Genomic DNA, 17027 nt, shown 5'->3' with positions numbered 1-17027 from the left:
ATTAGGTGTAGTCAGACATACAGCACAAATTTACTACTCTCACATAATTCTGTATGGCATAAATCTCCACCCTACACACCTGTAAATGTTCTCTTATCTCATAGATTATATCAGCTAAAAGAATATTTACCAAGAAAACTAAGCAGTGATCTGTGCTGAAATGCACAATTTTATTTTACTAAAATACTAAAATTTATTAAAGTACCCATATACATATTTTAGGTCACTTCTGATGGTGACATTGTGTAAATAGATGCCAAAGTAGGATTACAAACACCTTTCAACAGGGATATTCTAAAACCAATGACGGGTAGCAATATCTGGGCCAGTGGACAATAATGACTTCATTGCAAAAGCTACCTTAAAAGCCTCAAGTAAACACAATACTAGGTCATTCAAAAGAAATGGAATGTTGTGTTGCATTATCTATGTATTTATTCAAATCTATGAAACAAACATTTTTATATTTCTGCTTATTTAAAAATTTTTTATAGCTTTGACCATTAGCATATATATATATTCTTTTTTGCCTTTCTTTCTACAAGTTTCAATGGTATATCACAAGTTTTTTGTTCTTGAATTATACAAGGTTGAAATTCTTTCTTGTATTTTGCAAGTTGGATATGTCATAGGAAACGACAAATAATAAATGTTTGTTTCCAGCTGTGTTCCAAGTATTTTATATTCTGCCTGAACATTGCACTGTGTGTTAAAGTTGCTTTGCTTTGCGTTCCGCCTCCACTTCCTTTGGGAGGGATGTTAACGTTGTGTCCTGTGGTCTTCTTTGTAGTCGCAGCGCCGGGTTACCTTTCATCTCCCTGATGGCTCCCAGGAAAGCTGCAGTGACAGTGGTCTAGGAGACCACGAGCCGGTGGGTAGTGGAACCCTGATCTCACACCCTCTTCCTCTGGTTCAGCCACAGGACGAATTCTACGACCAGGCCTCTCCAGACAAGAGGACTGAAGCAGATGGCAACTCTGATCCCAACTCTGGTGAGTCCTCTTAAAAACTTTGCTTGGAGTTCTTCTGGTTTTCTGTTGTGCCCTTGAGTTTTAACAGTCTTTCTGGGGAGCAAGTAAATGGACATTCAGTTGTTTTTTGCTGCCTTTATTGTTGTTGTAATATTCTTTGAAATATATCAAGTTTAATGTGCTTGATATATTGGCTGTTAAATTGTTTGGTGCATCTTTATTTTATGAACCATGAAAAAAGAAAAAATGCTGCGGATACAATTGCAAGAAGCCGTTTTATGAAAGACATCTAGATGTCAAAGATATTAAAATGGGAAGATATTTTTACATTTTAGAATTGATTAAATATAGTTAAGTGGAACATAGTCAATGAAGAAAAAGAAAAAAGTGTCCTGTGGAATGCTCTTTTCCAATGAAGACTATACACACACACACACACACACATAAATATATATATATATATATATATATATATATATATATATATATAACATGGTGATTAAAACAAGTATGAAGAGGAGTGATAATGATGTGTGGTTTTACATTTTTTGTCTATTTTAATATTGGATAATTTTTTTTAACCAATACATTGAAAGAGTGGAATGAGTGGGATGAGACTGGCAAAATCCTTTATTTTCCGACAAACTCACACCTCACCTCAGAAATCATTGTTCATTCCAGGTAAGCCCTGTGAGGGTACTTCTTCCTCGGCCTTTGAAGAAAATTTTGGGCAAATGCTATATCTTTTTTGGTCATTCTATTATTATTATTTTTTTAAATCACTAACTAGTTCACTTTACTTAAAAATTAGAAGTCCAATTCAATAATTATTATGTCCAGTCCAAAGTAATGACCATGATTTCTGTTTGATTTGAATTAAAAGTTTTTTCTAACTCACCTTGACCTGCTTCAAACTTGTCTATAGTGTGAAATGGGGTTAGGGTGATGTTTTTGTAATGTCCTAGCTCTTTCTCTCACTGCTTTAGATATTAAAGTGCCTCTGGCAATTCTATGGTTGAAGTAGAAATACCAAGAAAAGGTAAAAAGCATGAAAGGACTTTCTTAACTAGTTCTGTTGTGGCAATCCAGCATTGGTGTTTTCTGCCTTCTAGGATTTTAAACTGACTCTTTGATTTCAGGGTAGTGGTGGCGGATCTTTTGTACCTATGCCCCCTCTCAAGCTGTGCTCCCATCTCTGCAGTTTTTTCTGATAGGTGGTTCTCTTCTCATTGACATATGGAGTTACATTTGCATCTTCTTTCTGCTGAAGTTTTTCTCAGCCAATCTTTTAGGAAAACCTAAGCAAATTCCATACCAGCTCTGGTTCTTAATCTTTCATGTCCTCTTTCTTGGTCTCATAAGGAAAACATACGTGCATCTTTTGACTGCACATATCCAGAATGTCAGGCCATATCCAAAGAGGCAACTACTCATCTCACAGCATTTGGTGGAGCTGGTCAAAAATTCTCCTTAGATTTCTTGGTTCTGATTAGTCTAAGGACCATTGAACCTGTGGTTCCATTGTCTCAACATTTGCTGGACTTGTGTAAAGAGGCTGGATGTGTAGGACAGCTCTTTCTAAACAGATTTCCTAGTCTGCAACTTCCCCTTCTCCAGTTTTAAAACATCTCTTATTGGCATTAAGGCAAGGGTCCCAAAACTGGTTCTTGACCACCTCTTCTGCACATGGCAGTGGTTGGCTCCTCTGGTCTTTGGGCCTCCTCCAAAACCAAGACAGAAAAGCTCTATCTTAAACACACTGGCACAAATGGTTTTAGGATTTGTCTATATAGTTCACCAGTTATTTTCACAGAAGTAAAAGTAAACAAAAAAATGTATGCTGCAATATGGTTAAGCTAAGCTACCCTAGGCCAGGACTTTATCTAATATGTGCCGCTATTCACCCAACAATTTCTTAAACCTGGAAAATAGCACTGGGCAAACTGCCAAATAGGAGAAGACATGAGAGATTCTAAAGCTGGGGGTGGGGGGGAAACTTTCAAGCCTGCTTGAAGAGCTCCCCAGAATTTTTACCAATCCTGTCACGGAAAAAAAGACCCAAGGGAAGACGCACCCTTGCACGTTCCAACAGTCAACCTCAACACAGTGACTTCACCCAGAAGAATCACGTTCATAAAAATGTGTTAAACCGGAACAGTGCTCCTTGCTGGAGAAACCATCCTTATTTATGATTGGGAAGGAAGGATAAGAGTCAGATAGGGAAAGGTGGAGCCCAGAGAGCCCCTGGAGGCTAACACTTCTTTTGACATTTAAAGAGACTTTAATTTTAACCTCTTTTGCAAACGTCTAGAGGAGAATTCATTAGACTAGCCCAGAAACATTGAGATCCATAACTAAATAGTAATTCATATTAGTATAATATTATGATATATTATCTTAAAATTCTGCAGTCACATTTTTGTAATTAACTTTGAAGAATTTGTAGAGTAAGGTACAGGATAATTGAAGCAATAATCTTCAACAGTAATAATCTTGCTATGTAGATCTAAACCATTTCCATTGTCTTCAGTGGCATTTTCTGTCTGTCTCTTGAAGAGTCATGATTTTATAGCAATCATGCAATATCCATATAAATTCATATTATCTATAGAGTTATTAAGAATTATATCTGTATGGATTCCTAGTTTTTCAAATATAATGATTGTCAATAAAAATAGAATTTAGTACTAATTTCATAGTAATTTTTTTCATTATGCATTTTTTAAAGAAATTAATACAAATGGTATCATGTGGGGGAGTTTTTGGAAACTTAAGCTTTAATATACCTTTAGGCTTTAATGTAGCCCTCTGGCAACCAAAGAGATAGTGTCTCTATATTCTAGGCATTTCTGAGTCCTAGTGCATACTTAGCCAACTGTCCCACAAATGGCACACACACATGCAGTATTTCTTGCAATGAGTTTTGTCAGTTTTTCTACATAAAAAGATTTATCCCTTTCCCAAATAACAGAATTAATCATATTTCCTTAAAAAGTTAACTTATTAATATGATCGTGCCCTCCATGTAAAACTCAATAAAACCATTAATTCTAAGAAAATAGTAAGGGGATTTTCAATTGAGGATTTTAATTTTTAAGACATATAGCTAGAGTGATGAAGCAATTTCACTAAGTTAAAAAGAAACAAAAACAATTATGTAATTAGATCAGGAGCAGCCTATTACCACTAATTCAGAATTAGGTCCTAATCCTGTCCCATTGAGAATCAGGAATGGAGTTATTTTTTCATCTGTTTTTCTTTTAAATGTTAATTTTAAGGATTTTCTTCTGTTTAATGACATTCAAAATTTCAGATTGTATTTATATTATTAAAGCCTTGACTGTCATATGCTTCTACCTCTATCTGGACTGTGTATGAATTCAGCTGGTGAATTTCTCACTAAGGATAGTTTTGATACCTGGTATATTTATGGGTAATATTTACTGAGGTCTACTTATGAGTCAGGAATGCTAGTAAATGTTTTAATATATTGTTTATGATTCCACGCCAATATTGCAAGTTACATAGTATTATAAGTAAATTACTTGTCAAAACTACTTAGCAAGTAGCTGAGGTATAATATGAACTCAGGAGTGCCTAACTTCACAGGTTATGCTTTTACTATTCAGAGAAACCACCTGCAATGTGTGCAGGTTTTAAGACAGTGTGCAATACAATACAGTCATCACTGACATTGAGTTTTAAATTTGGGGGCACTAATCTCATTTTTAAGAAGAAGTTTGAGACATTGAATATTACTAAGATGAGTTGTAAGACGAACAACTTGTGAAAGAACTAATTCTGCAAGGATTACTTGGCATTGGGCTAATGAAAATTAAACCTTAATAGGACCCCGTAGCCCACACAGTATAAAATTATTTTATACAGAGGAGTAAAAAGGGAAGTGCTTGGCCTAAATTACATAGTTTGTGAGTCAAGAATAGAACTCATATATATGGAGTCTTACTTAGTCTTATTTAGTCCTCTTTTCGTTGGAACAATTCTTCTTTATCATGGTACTTATATATTTTCCTTAAAGAGAATCTGTGTGATTAGTTGATTCACAATTGTCTCTCCCATTAATCTCTAAAGACTATTTGCTCACTTTTCTATTCTTCAGGCATAACAGTACCTGGAATATAGTAGGACAGCAATGTATATTTGTTGACTAAAAAAATAATATTTCACAAACACATGAATATACAGTCAGACAAATTACGTGTTCTATCAAGGTAAAGCAAATAAACAAATAATAAACCTAGGAAGTCCTATATCATGTTAACTGTGGTTATCTTCAGTTTGGAGTATTGATTTCTTTTTAACTGTCTATATTTTCCACAATTTTAATAATGTAGTCAAATTATATTTTTATTTTGTAATTTTCATGGAAAGCACCTGATACAGAGCTGAGAAAAAAATCATTCTTTGAATATATATTTTTTACATCAAGTAAAAAATTGTATTAAAAATATTTTTTCCTGTCAGTCTTAAAGATATAGGACACACATGCTAAGAAAATCGAGAATTTAAAATATTTGGGCATGAGATTTTAATTGAGGCTGTCATTTTAGGGAGAAAAAAAGTCAAGTTAATAAAATTTTAAAATACTCCAGCAAAATCTAGAAAAAAACCATAATTACCCTATCAAATTTCAGTCCTAAGAAATTGTACTAATCCTAACCTGCAAGAAAAAATATCACTAACCATAATATGCTTTGGGAATTAAACATGAATTTGATTTTGGGGGCACAGTATTTTATACAATAATTTTTATGAACTGTGTTTATTTTTTTAATACGTATCCTGGGTTGAACTAATTATATTAACCCAAAGAAAATTGTTCAGAGGTTTCATATTGTCACTTGTTGTGTTCACTTCCCCATGGGATTTTTGTAATCAATTCAGGGTGATCCCACAATAGTGGCCCCTGAGTTAATGAATCTAGAGTTCCTCATAGAATGGTATAGAGAAAAAGTAATCAATCCTACTGTACTTTGAGTATAAGGGGAAAAAAAGGCAATAAAAGAACAAAATTTGATTTTTTTAGTGCTATAAAACTTTAATTTTTTGCTTTATTAAATATATTTTTCTAAATGTAAGTTAAAAACTATCTATTGCTAACTACTTTCCCCTTAAAATCAGAGAGGTCAGAACATTTTCTAGATTAAGCCATGTAGATCACAAACAAAATATACATCTACTCATCTCTTATGTAGGTATATACGTATATATGTATCTATCTACCATCTATGTTCTATTGCTAATCACCACGAACTTAGTGTCTTAAAACAATGCACATTCATAATTTCACAGTTTCTTTAAGTCAGGAGTCTGAACGTGCCTTGGCTGAGTCCTCTGCTCAGGGTCTCAAAAGCCTGCAATCAAGGTGTCAACCAGGTTGCTTTTTCATCTGCAGGCTAAACTGTGGAAGAATTTGCTTCCTAGATTTTTCAGATTATTAGAAGAATTTATTTCCTTGCAGTTGTAGGACTGAGACTATCTCACTGGCTGTGTGCTGGAGACTGCTCTCAGCCCTTGCAGGCCACCCTCAGCTGCTAGCCACATGTGCCTCTCAACATGACTGCTTACTTCTTCAAGGGCAGTTAGAGAGACAGTCTCTAGAGTGAGTTTGTAGCAACATGCATTCTTACATAACTTCACATATTCACAGGAGTGACATTCCATCACTGTTGCCATATTTTATTGGTCATAAGCAAGTCTCAGGTCCTGCCCACATTCAAGGGAAGGGGATACATATGGTAATGAACACCAGGAGGTTGGGAACCTGAGGGGTCACACTAGAGTTTGTCTGCCACAATTTATATATGACTTAGTAATTCTGAAATATCTTACAATTCAAGGTCTGTCGTTTAAGAACCTTTATTAACATGACTTTTCCACGATTCGTTCATTTGTTTATTCGTTCTGTAAACACTCATGCAGAGGCTACTATGTGCCAGGTACGCTGCTAGATTCTGGGGACAAGCATTAAAACCAAGGTTCACTAAACTTAAAAAAAACTGAGTTACTGTGAGAACAAGAGTTCTAATGTGAGTTCCTTGGTCGGAGAGGCCTTGAGGGAACTTGTAAAGTTCCTGAAATTGTTTTGCAATTATATTTTCTCTGAGGGGCAGGCTATGAGCATTTTATAGACCATAAAAACAAGACAAAAAAAAAAAAAAAAAGGAAATATTGATTTTTGAAAGCGAGAAGATACTAGATACCAATAACATTAGTGAACTAGAATAAATGCCAATTATAAGCATAAAAAATGTGGGGTTTAAAATAGAATAAGTCTTGAATAAGAAATCAATAAAGATTCTATAGATTGATCCTTTAAACAAGTGACATTGGATAAACAGAAATTGTTTAAGTAAATAAATTATGTGCGTGTGCCTCTGTGTGTGTGTGTGTGTGTGTGTGTGTGAGCACCCACTGGCAGCACAGGTTTCTTGGTGCTATGAAATGTCATGGCTAGTTGGATAAGCAGGGAATAGTTCAGTATTTTTGTGGCACATGCAGTTATGCTTAGCTCTACCACGTGGTCCCGGGTTACTAACCTCCAAAATGGGGTTATTAATATCTTTGAGAATATTGTTATAAAAACTACAGTTATTTGATATAAATAATCACTTAACACAGTGCCTGAAACACAGATGCTCAACAAATGGTTAATATACAACTGTTCCAGTCTGTGACAAGAAATGAACCTGGATTGAGGTATAGGTTGGACCAGATTTTGAATGATGGGGAGGATAGAATACATTCTAATTGGATACAGCAGATAAGAGAATAGAAAGACTAGATGGTATTCCATGATTTTAGTTTGCTAGACTTACCGGAAAATTACACAATTAAATAAATTAGAGAATATGAGATAAAAACTCAGCTTAGGAAACAATTCTTAAAAAATTTAAAAATTTGGATAGGTGTACAAAGTTCCTAGATAAATGTATCTAGGGACTAAGAATATGATTCTGAGTTGGAAACTGGAAACTGACAACATAGAAGGTGACTGAAATTTGAGGAGTAAATGTAGTTATGAAGATAGCAAGGGACTATCTTCCAAGGGACTATCTTCTTGGAAGATAGTCCAAGAAGGAGATCATAAGAAACAACATTTAGGGCAGGCAAAGATGAGGGTGGAGTGGAGTGAGAGCAAAGACAACAAAAATTAGGGTAGAATCAAAAAGATATTTGAAAGTTTTGGGGAGGTTTGAGTCCTATATATAGTCATTGTTGGCTTTTTTGGGAGGCATTGTGGAGTTGTGATTAAGAACACAGACTGTGGATTCAGAATAACCTTTCATCTAACTCATTGACCCTGGGTCCACAGGGCTGTTGGCACATACTGCAGGCTTGGTTTACAGGTATCATTATTTTTGTATTGTTATTATTATCTATAGACAGTGAAAATATGTAGAAGAATCAAAACATGTATCTTAATTATTTAGCAGAAGTTTCCAGTCAAGTGTTCAAAATTACCACAGAGAATTTTGAAATGCAAAATCATTGTTATACCTTAGAAGAAAAAAATTCTAAAAATGTGTTTCAAATTCTGAATACTTTATATTTTAAATTCTTTTCATGTGACTTTTTTCATACTTATATCTGATGGGCAGTTCCAAAACACCACAGTTTGCTAAAGACTGATAAAAACTTATATAATAAAGCATATTTATACTCCAGTATATTCATTATTTCACTTTAAATAAATTATGTTCACTTTATGATTTTAAAGTATTTATTATAATATTAATTATGCAAAATACACTTTTTGTTTCATTACTATTTTATTTTTAAGAGGATTGCAATGAGATGATTTTATCTTTTATTACTTAAAGTGGTTAAAAGATGGCTGTAAAACCAGCAGGAACACAAGCTTTCTCTGCTGGCAAGTTTTAGATCTCATCAATTTCAAGTATGACTTTAATCCCAAAAAGAATTAGCTTTGAGTACTTGTTTATCATAAATATCTAAAAGTTGTTAGTAATATTCAGTTGCATTTGAGCTTGTCGAAGCAGTCACTGAATAGTATGTTCAGTGTTATAGTAGAAAAATCTGTAGGAACAATATGCCTCCTAGTGTAAAGGAAGGGTAATGTCAACTTTCATTGGTGTGCTGCAAAGAATTGCATTTCCATAGCTGCCTGCTGCCATGTGATCCATTCTGCTAAGGGTGGGTAAAGAGGAATGGCATTAATTAACCCTGGACGTGTGGTCTGCCTTAAAGGAAAAAAATAGTCTTTGTATATCAGTGTTTATAATAATTTGAGAGTGTTAAAAGTGATAAATAGATAAGCAAATCAGTAGCTGTATCTAAAAATAAGGAGCTTACTGATTTCAGTAACTCTTAGAAGTATTCTTTATTATTATTATTTTTTAATTTTATTCTATTTTTGACTGCATTGGGTCTTCGTTGCTGCATGAGGGCTTTCTCTAGTTGCAGTGAGCAGGGGCTACTCTTCATGGAGGTGCGCAGGCTTCTCATTGCAGTGGCTTCTCTTGTTGTGGAGCACGGGCTCCAGGCATGTGGGCTTCAGTAGTTGTGGCATGCGGGCTCAGTACTTGTGGCTTGCAGGCTCTAGAGCGCAGGCTCAGTAGTTGTGGCACACGGGCTTAGTTGCTCTGCGGCACGTGGGATCTTCCTTGACCAGGGATCCAACCCGTGTCCCCTGCATTGGTAGGTGGATTCTTAACCACTGCGCCACCAGGGAAGTCCCTTAGAAGTATTCTAAAGCCATGTCATAAGAAAAGCATGGAAATAAATTACTAATTATAAAGGATCTATACTCAAAATCAAACTAATATCTTTTATTTTATCTTGATATAGAAAAATAAATAAGAGAAATAAATTGTCTAGAGTTTTAAAATAATTTGAAATTTTTGAAGAAACCACAGATACTTGTCTCAAATGTCCCAAATTAACCTTAACACTATTTTGACACACGTTTCTGTCAGTGGATTGAGAATTATTCAGATTAGTGTGACTGACAGATACATGGATGGCCAGATTTTAATAACTCTAAAGTAAAGTTGCCAGATAAAATACAAGATAGCCAGTTAAATTTGAATTTCATATAAACAATATTTTTTTCAGTCTAAGTATGTCCCAAATATTGCAATATTGCACAGATTCTTATTCATTGTTCATCTGAGATTCAAATTTAAGCAGCCATCCTGTATTTTATTTTTTCTAAATCAGGCAACACTACCCTAAAATATGATGATTTAATAAAATAGTATTAAATGAATTAAATAATATAATTTAAATATTATGAGGAAATCTACTTATGGCATACATTTAATTACAATTAAAATTCAGAGCAGGGATTAGTCAACCTTATGTTAGAGTTAGTTCTGTGATACTGCCCCAGGTAGAGACATCATTTCTTTACTTTAAAAAAGCATCAGTTCGTAGTATATTTCTATGTCTAGAAAAGAATCACAACGTTAGAAGTTCAGTTTGTGCTTATACTCAACAATGTAAATGCATTACTCCACCATTGAATGATGACCTTTATGTTGGTCTTTTCCTGATTGTTGCAAACAGAGAAATTCTGGTTAAAGTTTTTGATTCATGATTTTTTTTTGTTTGTTTAATGATCTGTTTGATACATCATATTTTAGGATTCTTTATGTGTTCACTGACTTTTATATACTTTCTTTGCCTTCAGGATCTAATCTATGATTTTTAGGATCTGACTGCTTCCAGGGGAAACTATGCCAACATGGGTGGAAGGCAGGGGGAGATAGAGATGGGGAGAGGGAGTGAGGGGGGAGAAGGGGAGAGACAGAGTTTCAGTTTGTTTCTGGAATTTTAAGGCTTTGGTTGCATATCTTAGTAAAGATATCCACCTAGAATATATAAATACATTTTTAAGACCTCTCAAGTACGATGCTGAGAGGAAATGTGTGGAGTGTCATTAGACTGAGTACAAATCATGCCTCTTCCATTTGCCAAGCTGCATGACTTTGAGCAAGTTGCTCTGGCCCAGCGGCCTTGTCTGAAGCATGGGATGAGCATAAGACTTTTACCTCATAGACTTGTACAGATTGCAGGTTAACACATGTAACTCAGTACAGTTCTTGGTTCACAGTAAGTCTTCAATTATGTTAGTATTATTGTAAGAATTAAGTAAAACTAAGCAGTTACCTAAGCAAACTCTTTGGCTTCAGTTCTGTCCTCATAATTAATACACAAGTAAAGAAGCATGAGACTTATCCTTCCTAAATTCCTGTTTCTTACTGGCTAGTTGAGGAAAGGTAGGTGTTGCTTTTTTAGTGAATCTTGAATCACCAAAATAATATCTTAGCTCTGCATTTCACCTTTCTTACACAGACAGTCAAATTTTGTTTTTAAAATGTGTGACTTAGCACCAGTTGTTTGAAATGTTACGTAGATTTAGTCTAAAAAAGCTTTTGAATGGAGAGAATTTGGTATTTCTATAGGATCACTCCAAGCATCCACAAGTAGGTTTAACTGGTAACATTTAGTTATATATAAGGGATATCAATGAAAATCTTATTATGTTCCAGATTCCTGATCTTCACTTGAATTTTGAACCTTTACAGATTTATTCCTACTAATTGGCCAGATAACTCTTTATTTCTTTGTAATTAGTAATAACCTAGCTCTCAGTCAGATCTGCAAACAGGCAATATACTGTACTTTGGGCAAATTTCCCAGCTAATCTCTGCAAATTAAAAGCACAGTTAAAAATAACATAATAACAATTTTGATTTAAATGCTCATTAGAAGGAAAGAATTAAACCATAAACTTCCTAACTGCAGGCACTGGTTTCATTGATTTTTTTTTTCCCCCCATGTTTTTGTGTTTTGACATGAACTGGTATTTTATCATTCCTGAGCATTCAAATGAGAAACACTTTCACATTAGGAATAAAAAAAGAAAACTTGAAACAGCTTTTAAAATATTCCAGGAATGAAAAAAAAGTTGCTTTAGTCAAGGAAGAAAGTAGATTATATTTTATGTTTTTAAAGATGCAGTTTTAGACTAAACCAAATGACAATTGTGAAACTATGTCTAGGGACCAAAAATAGATGTAGGGGCCCCACAAAACAACAAGCCCAGGCTTAGGAAAGGTAGCATCCTATCATAGGAAGAATGATGCCTCATTGGAATATTTCCTCAAGGCCTCTTTTTATTAAGGAAATATATTTTTAAATAAAGTCAAAGAGGGATCTTCATTCAGAAGAGGATGTTGAGTTCTGGTTTAAGCTCCCTAAGAAATAGCTATAGAATATCTCACAGTAACTCTTCAGTAATCTCTCCTAAGTCAAAACTATTGTACAGTAAAAGGTTATGATTTAAAATAAGAAGTTCAGGTATTTCGAGCCAGAAATACCAATACTCCACATGCAGTAAAATTCTGACCTAAGCGGCAAGCAGCATAAGAAAGGGGGAAGGGAAATTAGCCCATAGTCTACCCATCTTACGTGATGTTAGCACAGTCAGAAGGCTTTAGATCTTTAGTTCTTTCGTTGTCCAAACAAGGTACAGAAGGTATGAAGGTGTTTTATGATGTGCAGGGCCCTGGGAACACCTGCTTCAGAATAAGGCAAATCAAGGTTGACACTGACCCTGTACTTTCTAGTCATGTTGTGAACTCTCAGTGTCTCCTCTCTCAATCTCTCTTTCTCTGTCTCTCTCTCTCACATGTGTGCTGTTTCATTATAATAATACTATAATTATCTTAAATAGAGGATGTTAGAAATATTAGAAGTGATATAAGCAGAGTGTCCTGAATACGGTCTGGCAGATAATAAGAGCTCAAAAATGTCAGTATTACTGTTAATAAGTAAGAAATGCTATCTCTCCTCACTGTATCAATGTCCTCACATCTTCCTTCCAGTGTGATGCTTCTAATCAAATTTGAGTTGATAAACTGAAGAGACAATTTGAGTAAGTAAGTGAGGAAAAACCTGTGGGATATTTCCATGAATGACATACTAATGTGTTTTGAAGAACATAGGGGAATGTATTTCAACTGTTCTGACATTTTTATTTACTTTCTAGTTCTCAAAAAGAATTATTTGTAATGACTTTTTTCAATATGAAATCAGAGGAAAGGTAATATGCATGATTATAATAGTTTAGGTGGTATTGAATAAAGAACTTTAAAATTCTCAAATGGTCAGCTCTTCAAAATAATCTGCCAAATGTATGTAGAAAGTATAGAGTTTCATAGAATCTTTAGAACTAAAAATCCACCACTGTTTTCCATTATGTTTATCTTTATGTGGTAAACATTCATAAATTACTGATTCATGTTACACTAATAGACATACGAGTTATAGAAATAGTAACTTGTGAAATAAAATTGCTGTCAAGATATGACAAAATACAACATCCGCTTTGATGATACATAATTTTTTTAAGTTAACAAAAATATGTATTTTATTTGTAGTAATTTAATGTGTATATTGTACTCAAAACACTATTGATATAAAAATCAAGTTTTCTATTTCATTTGGAGTGTTTTTCTATTTTCCTTATATCTCTAAATTGCTTGTTTATTTGGCCTCAAATGAACTGCAGGCAGACAGTACTGATTTGCAGTTAGAGAGCCTGGTAAGTGGCATTGACTTTTTCATTTTTACTGAATTGCATGGGTACCTGGATTACAGTGTTTCTTTTCTCCATGGCTAAGCGTCCCCTTCCTCTCTGACATTAGCTACAATATGCTCACCCTCCACAGCTCATCACAGACTCACAGCTGTGCTGACACACACTCAGAGATCTCACATAGGACACACCAAGCTGGGGTCTCCATGGAATGAAAGGCAGAGTAAAGGAGACCTTGAGAGGTCCCTTAGCCAATTCCTTTGCTAAAATTCAAGGTTATATTCTATAGAGATCATCTCCTTTCTGTTTTCCTTATTGACAGTTACATTTTCCTTATCTCACAATTCAAGATACTGATTTTGATCCAAAATATTTTAAATCTATTTCCCAACTATTTTAGGCATGGTTACTTCCTGTGTTGTCCTATAATGATGGGCAGGTCAGATGGAGTAGCACGCCTAAAGAGTCCCTCAGTTTGATTCTGGGCCTGAGTGTAGCTCAGGGTATCCCCTGCTTGGAGGAGTTTGACAGAACTGTCTTCTATTAGCCTTTAGGGTGAGGTTCAAACTCTGTCTATTCTCCTCGCCTCTTTCCTAGCACTATTAGTTTGGGGAATTGGAGGTTTGAGTGAACGATGTGACTTGTCCTCTCATTCCAAGCAACTGGAACAAAACGTTAACTATAATGCTGCCTCTTTGTACCAGTAAAGCAAAATGAAGATACATTTTTAACACAAAATTTCGTTGTTTTATTTTTCTTGCAGTGTTTATTCAGATGAAATGTGTGTGGTCATAAATATGTAGAACTTTATAATTATTTAAAAATCAGTATGGTCTCCTTGAAGTTTTAGACATTAGAATGTTTCCCCAGGCAATAAGAGCAGCTTATGAAAATTACACAATGTATTAAAAGTTTAATCTTAAAACTAATGATACTCTATAAACTCTTTATAATCAGTATCATAGACATCTAACTTGTAGTTATACTGATTTTTTAAAAAAATATATAGCAGGTTCTTATTAGTTATCCATTTTATACATATTAGTGTATATATGTCAATCCCAATCTCCCAATTCATCACACCACCACACCTCCCCCTGGCACTTTCCCCCCTTGGTGTCCATATGTTTGTTCTTTACATCTGTGTCTCTATTTCTGCCCTGCAAACCAGTTCATCTGTACCATTTTTCTAGGTTCCACATATATGCATTAATATACGATATTTGTTTTTCTCTATCTAACTTACTTCACTCTGTATGACAGTCTCTAGATCCATCCATGTCTCTACAATTGACCCAATTTCGTTCCTTTTTATGGCTGAGAAATATTCCATTGTATATATGTACCACAACTTCTTTATCCATTCGTCTGTGGATGGGCATTTAGGTTGCTTCCATGACCTGGCTATTGTAAATAGTGCTGCAATGAACATTGGGGTGCATGTGCCTTTTGAATTATGGTTTTCTCTGGGTATATGCCCAGTAGTGGGATTGCTGGATCATATGGTAATTCTATTTTTAGTTTTTTAAGGAACCTGCATACTGTTCTCCATAGTGGCTGTATCAATTTACATTCCCACCAACAGTGCAAGAGGGTTCCCTTTTCTCCACACCCTCTCCAGCATTTGTTGTTTGTAGATTTTCTGATGATGCCCATTCTGGTGTGAGGTGATACCTCATTGTAGTTTTGATTTGCATTTCTCTAATAATTATATACTGAAATATTTTTAACAGCTTTTATATGTAACTCTATCTCTACCTGTCTATCTTGTGTTTTAAAGGACAAATATGCCAAAAAACATGCAGCTATGAAATACCTTCTGACTCAAATTCTTCCCAAAGTAGCAAATTTCTTCTTTGTACACTCCATTTATTGACTCATTCTCTCATTCAAACATTTTTATTTATTAAAAAAATTATTTCATTTATTCTAAAATTTTCATTTTTTCCTTTATTTATTCAGACTTCTGGAAAATTTTTCTGAATGCTTACTACATTGCAGGATGTTTGAAGAAGCATTTAAAAATGTGCTATATTTTATTTGTTTTTTGCTACTTAGGTAATGCTCAATTTATTCATGCTTTCTATGAAAAGGATGATTATATATAAAATATGTAGTCACATAATAATAATTAAGTAAATTATTAAATAGCCTCACAAATGACCAATTCCTTTCCTGGAAAATTTCGTCAGTCATTTTGATTATTACTTAGGCATATACTAGTTTGAAAAATTTACTACTTTACAGTAGCCAGCAATTTGCATTGTATTCCTTTTAGAAGATGTTTAGAGTTTGGAATTCTTTGCCCATAATCAACTGAATCACATACACTTTGAGACTGATTTATTAGTACTATGAGAACACTGATCTATAGGAATATAAGATATTGATCCAGTGTCTTTATGTAAGTAACATAGTTAGGACAGCACAGAAATTAGGACTAACTTTGGTAAAATGAAGTATTTTATGCCTGAGGAGACTTTATTTTGCCTCTACTATGAATAATTCATAATTTTTTACCTCTAAGAACTGTAATTGCTACCACATGTTTAATGAAAGAAAAGTAGGAGACACTACATAATTTGTAACACAGTATGAACTTTAATAACAATATTTACCATTTATTGAGTACTTAGAATATGCTAGGCAATGAGATAAATTCTTTTCCTGGATGAAATCATTCTATACTCAGTGCAACCTTACAAATTAAGTGTCTTTTTCCCATACAAAACAAACAAACAAACAGGCTTATGTTCATGAATTATTGTCTCAAGGTCACAATGCTGATGACTGGAGGATAGGGTCTTGAATTTAACTTTCAACTACTAAATTAACTGCCTCCTCAAGACACTCTTAGCTAATATTTTACTTCTAATCTAAATATTTTTAAACTAATCTAATAGTTTTTCAGTGAGGACATTTAGTGTTTTAACAGATCCATTGAAAACCACTCAATTCTGAACTCTTTTGACTGTGAGTAGGCTCTGCAATCTCAGATTAGTCATTAGCTAGAGGATTTTGACTTTCACATCACACAACACAAAAGAACCACCACAATTTTAGTTTAACAAATGATTTTAATGTAATGTGCAGAAGCATTAATACAATGGCTCTCATTTCCTTGTAACTTTTGTTTAAGCAATGTTTAGATAATTTTGATATGAATTTTCAAGCTTCAGATAAAAGCTGCTATTTAGGCTAGGATGGCCTACTTTAAAAAAAAATGCCACCTAGTTAGGTTGCAAATAAAATACAGGATCCAGTTAAATTTGAATTTCAGATAAACGATGAATAATTTTTTTTTATGTGTATCATGAATGATCTGGGACATACCCATACTAAAGGAATATTTATGTTTATCTGAAATTCAAATTTAACTGGGTATCCTATATTTTATCTGGTAACCTTATACCTATGGAAAATATTGATTATGCCTTGCTATGATTAATTATTGATGATATTGCACA

General features: G+C 34.1%; 1 protein-coding gene across 1 annotated transcript in view; it reads left to right on the top strand.

Annotated features, from left to right (window-relative positions):
- Positions 1–17027, top strand: part of PCDH9 (protocadherin 9) — a 1000311-nt gene that overhangs the window by 640587 nt on the left and 342697 nt on the right. Inside the window, exon 4 of the mRNA XM_059902787.1 lies at positions 791–992. Coding sequence (XP_059758770.1) covers positions 791–992 — 202 coding nt within the window. The remainder of the gene's footprint in view (positions 1–790; positions 993–17027) is intronic.

The sequence above is a fragment of the Balaenoptera ricei genome, chromosome 18 (assembly GCF_028023285.1).
Source record: "Balaenoptera ricei isolate mBalRic1 chromosome 18, mBalRic1.hap2, whole genome shotgun sequence".
NCBI classification, from domain to species: domain Eukaryota; kingdom Metazoa; phylum Chordata; class Mammalia; order Artiodactyla; family Balaenopteridae; genus Balaenoptera; species Balaenoptera ricei.
Note: the sequence above shows the minus strand (reverse complement) of the source record. Positions and strands in the feature narration are given on the sequence as shown.